Source organism: Cavia porcellus, unplaced genomic scaffold (genome assembly GCF_034190915.1).
Source record: "Cavia porcellus strain 051 isolate PalLab524CR breed Dunkin Hartley unplaced genomic scaffold, mCavPor4.1 scaffold_18, whole genome shotgun sequence".
In the NCBI taxonomy this organism is placed as follows: domain Eukaryota; kingdom Metazoa; phylum Chordata; class Mammalia; order Rodentia; family Caviidae; genus Cavia; species Cavia porcellus.
Genome location: NW_026947501.1, coordinates 27,507,896 through 27,514,063, shown reverse-complemented (window position 1 = coordinate 27,514,063; position 6,168 = coordinate 27,507,896). Strand labels below are relative to the sequence as shown.

At 43.5% G+C, this 6,168-nt stretch overlaps 1 protein-coding gene across 1 annotated transcript; it reads left to right on the top strand.

The window, feature by feature from the left end:
• The first annotated feature begins 3,749 nt into the window (after positions 1-3,749).
• Positions 3,750-4,426, top strand: LOC100714665 (N-acetyltransferase 8-like). Its single transcript, XM_063229597.1, is given in 2 exon segments — positions 3,750-3,927; positions 3,930-4,426. Coding segments are annotated over 2 exon segments (675 nt in total).
• Positions 4,427-6,168: the final 1,742 nt, after the last annotated feature.

Here is a 6,168-nt window from a genome sequence, read left to right as displayed (position 1 = left end):
CCATTGGTTGTCAGGAGGATATGATTTAATTTCCATGTGTTTATGACATTTTATGGTTTCTTTTGTCATTGATTTCCAATTTCATTGCACTGTGATCTTATAATATGCTTGAGGTAATTTTAATTTCTTTGCATTTACATTAGCATGTTCAATGAGGTAGTATGCGTTCTGTTTTGGAGAGGATTCTGTGTTTCTGAAAAGAATGTGTATGCTACTCTTGTTGAACAGAAGAATTTGTAGGTATCAATTAAGTCCACTTTTTCTAAGGTTTAGTTGAGTTCTGATATTCCTTTGTTGATTTTTTAAAATCGAGTTGATCTGTCAGTTTGTGACAGTGGAGTATTGAAGTTACCCATTACAATTGTATTAATGCTTATCTCATTTTTCTTATCCATTGGTGTTTGCTTTATATAGTTAGGTGTGCTTGTATTTGATGCATACATATTTATGATTATTATCTCTTCTTACGGGATTGTTGCCTTAACCTTCTATGTCTCTTCTGAACACTCAGCTTGAATTACACTTTGTCCACAAATAGAATAATTACCCCTGGTTTTTTCCAGGTTCATGTGGCATGGAATATTATTTTATGTCCTTTGATTTTGAGTCTATACTTTTATTTCTGAGTCAGATGTGTTTCTTGTATGTAGCATATTGTTGATTCTTGCTTCTTGATCCGTTCTGCCAGTTTGTTTCTTTTGATTTTTTTAGACAATTAATACTGATGGTGATAAGTGATACATTTTGACTTGTCCTTTTCATCATAATATTTTCCTCTTCTTGATTCCCTTACTTTTCCTTCTGTTTAATTGCTTGACTTGCCTGGTGGATTCATTCTATTGGGATTCTTGGAATTGTCTTTTTTGCTTCTTCTAGAATATCCTTCAGAAGTTGTTGGTATCTTATTTACCCATCAATATTGAGAGATAATTTTTCAGTGTACATCAATCTGGCTTGGAAGTTATTTTCTCTTTTGGTTTGAAATCACCCTTTTTGACTTGAGGGTCTGTGTTGAAAAGTCTGTTCTGATTCTAATGGGTTTTCCTTTACAGGTGATTTAATAGATAGCAAAGAAGTTACATTTTATTAACACAGGTCTCACTTTAGCTTGCTCTTAAACATCCAGCAGAAAAGTATGTACAAAAATATGTATCCTATATGCTGTTTCAATAGCTTCAATTATAGAAACAAAAGGGGGATATATGGAGGACCACAAATTCACAGTGACTGGTTATTTCCCTGTGGGATGAAAGGATTGGGATTGTTTGGTATCATCCAGCTGGGATTTCCCATTGACTCTTCTAAGCATAGGATCATCTATAGCTTCTTGAGTTATTACAGGATTATACTCCAGGTCAAGATACTTCTAAACATAAGATTACCTATGCCCTCTGGAGTCAGAGTCTTCAGATGAATTGTAATCCTTTGCTTGCACCACCTATCACTGTATGACAGATAATAAATAGTGGCTGATTTGGGAGCAGAGAGGTCAGATCCAGAGGCATTGGCTTCCCAGCCATTGTTAGAATAATACACTTGTCTCTGTTTTTATTTTTCTCACTATATTCTTGAGACTGACAATCAGGACTCATGGCCGGGTTCTTGTTACCTTTACCTGACCAGGTGTTCTTCTACCTGCACAACTGTATCTGGGGACCAATTGCTTTCCACGATCATCCATGTGCCTTTGGGTTATATCTTTCTACTCAGGACTCCTCTGATTCATACTCCATGAGTGGAAAGAGTGATGATCATACATACATACTTTGCACTGTATTTATTTAGCCAGCTGTGGCTTCTTTGCTCCTGAATAGAGTCCACACCACATAGCCTGCATGTGGACATGCAGGTGCCCTCACCTATCCACCCAAAGACAGTTTTGTTAGTCACTTTTCTCCAAATCTTTATGTTTCATTTCTATGTGTTTAGGCCCCTACTCCTCAGCATGAGGCAGTCGTCTCACTATTCACTGGGGCCTGCTGCCTCATATCTGCCTCTCCTGGCTCTTATCACAGCTGGAAGGGCATCCACCTGCATCCACACACTGAAATCTCATGAAGAGCTCCTTTTCCAGAAGATCCCACGTTGCTGCATCTCTGCCACATCCCAAGTGTTCATTGTTCCCTGCCACACACTAAGAGAGGTAATTCCTGCACAGAAAGATTAGGTTTTTCTCTCCTCCTGTTTTAGGGAGCCTACAGAGGAGAAAACCAACACTTTCAATTGTCTTTGAGGTTAGGATATATAGGCAGAGGTGAGCACATTTGTGAAAGGGAAGCATTACCTCCGTAGAGGTTTCCATTGAGAGGGAATAGGCTTTATGTCTTGCTTTGCCTGACTTAGTGAGGTATATGTTCAACTAAAATGTGTAAAACATCTGATGTGGGTAACTGAGCCCCACAGGGCCCATGGCATTTGCCTACTGTCTACATCCTGTCAGCTGAATGGAAACACAGCTGGGGACTCCAAAGGACATTTATAATACAACAGAGGAATCCACACAGTTGCTGAGGGCCTGGCAGGAGGAGAGGATGTGTTTGGAAGGTTTTTCTGCATGGCTGAGTGTGTACCATGTTGTGTGCATCTGTGGAAAGGACTTTGTTACTGAGCTAGGAGAGCTGGACTCTGGTCTGAGACAAGGGAGCCCAGGCAAATCACAGTTTCAAGGCTCCTACTAGGTATGGGTACGGAACCATGGTAGAATGTACACAGGGCTTAGGGAGTCACATGATAGGCGCTGAGGCATAAAGGAGGAAAGTTGAGGGTCAAGAGCTCTCATGAGGGTGAGGACCCTTGAGCTGTTCCAGATCCTATATCCTTCTACCAGATAATTCCCTGGAGATCTAAAGGTGAATCGCAAAGATGGAAGCCTTCTCTTTTGGCGTGTTCTTACTCCTGGACCTTGCTGTTGATGATTAAAAACTATTAATGAGCCAACCAATGAATGGCATCCAGATCTGCTCCCTAAAAGTGGAGCAGGCCTTATGCAGTCTGTTCTGAGAGTCAGTTGGAAGCTGAAAGCTGAGGCCACTCTGCACATTCTCTTGGCTCTCTGATATCAGGTAAGAGGACATGAATGAGTATCAGGCCTCTCAGTGTGGGTCCAAAGATCCAAAGAGTTGGGGAGTCTCAAAACTGGGCCATTTTGGCACTTGAGCCTTTTACCTTATCAGCATTACTAATTGGGCAAAGAAGTTTACTAAAGGTCCTTCTGGGGAATATGTAATTACTGCAATAGATAGACCCTAGCAAGGGACTCAAGAATGAGGGACACAGGGTCTGGCTGCCACAAATGTCATCTCAATATACCAACAGCTTTAGAGAAAACTGAAAAGGAATAATACAGTAGGAATTTGGGGGAGTTTATATACCCACACTTCATATGAGTTATTCTACTAACGCCTCAAAGAACCCCTCAGGGCAGGGGTTTTTTTCTTCTCTGTTCTACAGATGAGCATATATAGGCTCAGGGAGATTAAGTGATATGTCAAAGGTCACATAGCTAGAAATGGGAGAAAAATTGGAGGCACCAGTGATCCAGTAATGTTTTTCTAATCCTCACCTTCTAGTACTAGTGGGTTGCTTTCTTTAGGGTGATAGCAGAAGGACATATCCATGGTGCCTGGTGACCATGTGCTGAGGGGTACTAACGTGACTTTCTTTCTCTTCTCTAGAGCTTCAGGGAAGTCATCCAGGCAGGTCTGCCTGTCTCTCAGTGACCATGAAATTTTAGACACAGAAGCAGCAACATGGCTCTTTATCATATCCGCACATTCCAGGAGAGAGTCCAGAAACCAGAGCTGGACTTGTTCTCCAGAGGCATGACTGAGCATGTCCATGCCACCTTCCACCACATGCTGATGCTGCCTAGAACCCTACTGCTTGGGCCTGGGGTGCCTCTCTCCCTATTTCTGGTCACTGGCTCTTGGTTATCATGTCCAGCCTCACTCTGCTCCTCTTCTTGTGGTTCCTTGCCAGATACATCTGGAAACAGTATGTGGACGCATCTTTGCACACTGACCTGGAATATATCACTAAATCCTACCTGAGTGTCCGTGACTCCTGCTTCTGGGTTGCTGAGTCTGGGGGGCAAGTGATGGGCACTGTGTGTGCTCTGCCAGTGGAGAATCCACCACTGGGGAAGAAGCAGTTGCAGCTGTTTCATCTGTCAGTGAGCACGAAGCACCAAGGAGAGAGGATAGCAAAAGCCTTGGTCAGGACCGTCCTCCAGTTTGCCCGGGACCAGGGCTATGGTGAAGTTGTGCTTCATACAACCATGGTGCAGCACAGTGGCTTGGGCCTCTGTCAGGGCATGGGCTTCCAAAAGACAGGCCATTACTTTGTAAATATGCTCTGGAAGCTAAGAGATATCCCTGTATTTCATTTAATCTACCATCTCCCTTCTGCTCAGTATGGGAGCCTGTAACTCATTTCTTTTGTGTTAATGAAAGGTGATTGCATGTCCTGTAGTCACAAATGAATTATGATATTTCTATTACAAATCATAAAATCTCATTGCCTGTTCCCATCTGCGTCCAGCATGTTTGATGGTAGTCTTCATGCAATGGTGGCTCATTTCCCTTTAGTCTTTGTGGATTACCCCGTTTCATTTTTTTAGTGCCATGATAATGTTACTTTTCAGACAACCACATATAAAAATAAATGTACATTTTCTCAGAAGTTGTGGACCAGCAGTTTCTACTGGGTTTGGTTGGTATCTTGTTGGTCTCAAGATATCTGTGCAAATGTCCTAAATTGGTACTGTGTTGGGGATCCAGGATTCATCCTGTTTCACTTGTCTAACTGAGACAGGGCTCAGAGTGCCTAAAGAGTAGTCAAAACAGCAGGAAAGAGAAGTTTCCTCCAAACCGTCTTGCTAATACTGGCTGAAGCCACAGGCAAAGGTTTGAAATTAAAATCGTGTGAAAAGACTTGGGCAGCATTGTGCTGTCTCTTCTCTAGTCCAGATTTGGTGCACAGAAGGATGAAAGCAGAGAGGGTTGCGGTAAAGGTTGTTTTCACAAAGAGATCTAGAGGTATTTGGCCCTCATACTGACTATATCCAGATGGATAGTTGGGGAAGAGTTTTTCCCTGTATACAAGAAGTAGGGATGTTGAGCAAATGACTGTCTTAGATTGTTCACTCTTAGCACCCAGACTGGACCCAGTCCTATCCTCAAAGTCTCCTGGACTCTAGAATCACAGCTGTCTTATCCTGACCATGTCATTCTGGAGGCCTCAGTGTGGGAGAGTGGGAATGTGTTTCTGTGCTGATTTTCATAGGATTGTCTTTGTCTCCAGCTACTTCCTTTCTAATACTAGGGTGCCCATGAGTCTCTGGAGTCTCTTCCTGGGTCCCCCAATCTCAGGCTGACCTTCTGCAAAATGCACAACTCTAAGCACCCCTCAGCCAAGATTTTGTAACATGCAAGCAATATTTTGGATCTTCTCCCAACTGTATATGTATCTTCCTCCCTCCTGAAGGGTCAAGATGGAGAACACCCTGCACCATCACGCAGCTGACCCTGACATGGACCATGGAGCCCCTTTGCCATATTCATTCCAAGTGTCTAAATGCAACTGACTAGGCACCAAAAACATCATTTCTTACTCTTTTCTTGCAGGTCAGCTTGACCCTGGCCTTGGTAGCACTCACAATTCCATCTGCCAACTCATCCCTTTCCTTTGGGTTACATCCCCGTGCTTCTCTGAACTCAGTAATTCATGCACCCATATCACTCCCCCACCATGCCCCTTCACACCAGAGGTTTTTACCTCCTGAGCTGTATTGCCATCTTCTCCTTTAACAGTAGGGCCCTCACAATAGCCCACTGAGGAGGGAAAAGGAAGCTGAAGAGCTTTCTTCATTTCTTGCTGCTACCAGTTCTCCTTGCCCAACAAGGTCATTTCCTCAGGAGCAGTTCCTAGTGTGCACAAGGCTGGGGTGTGACGTGAAGGAGGCCAGGATGTTCCCTATGCTTCGGAAGGGACAAAGGGAAATGGATTTGCTAATCTCACACAAATAGGGACAGGCCCTGCTGGGATCAGGAGCCAAAGAGCCAAGGAGGCCAAATAGGGGCCAGGAGGGAAATTCTACCACACTGAAGTGAATGGGGGCACCCTGCACACTGAGGAAGGGCACCCTCACTGGAGGAGCCTCCCATGGAA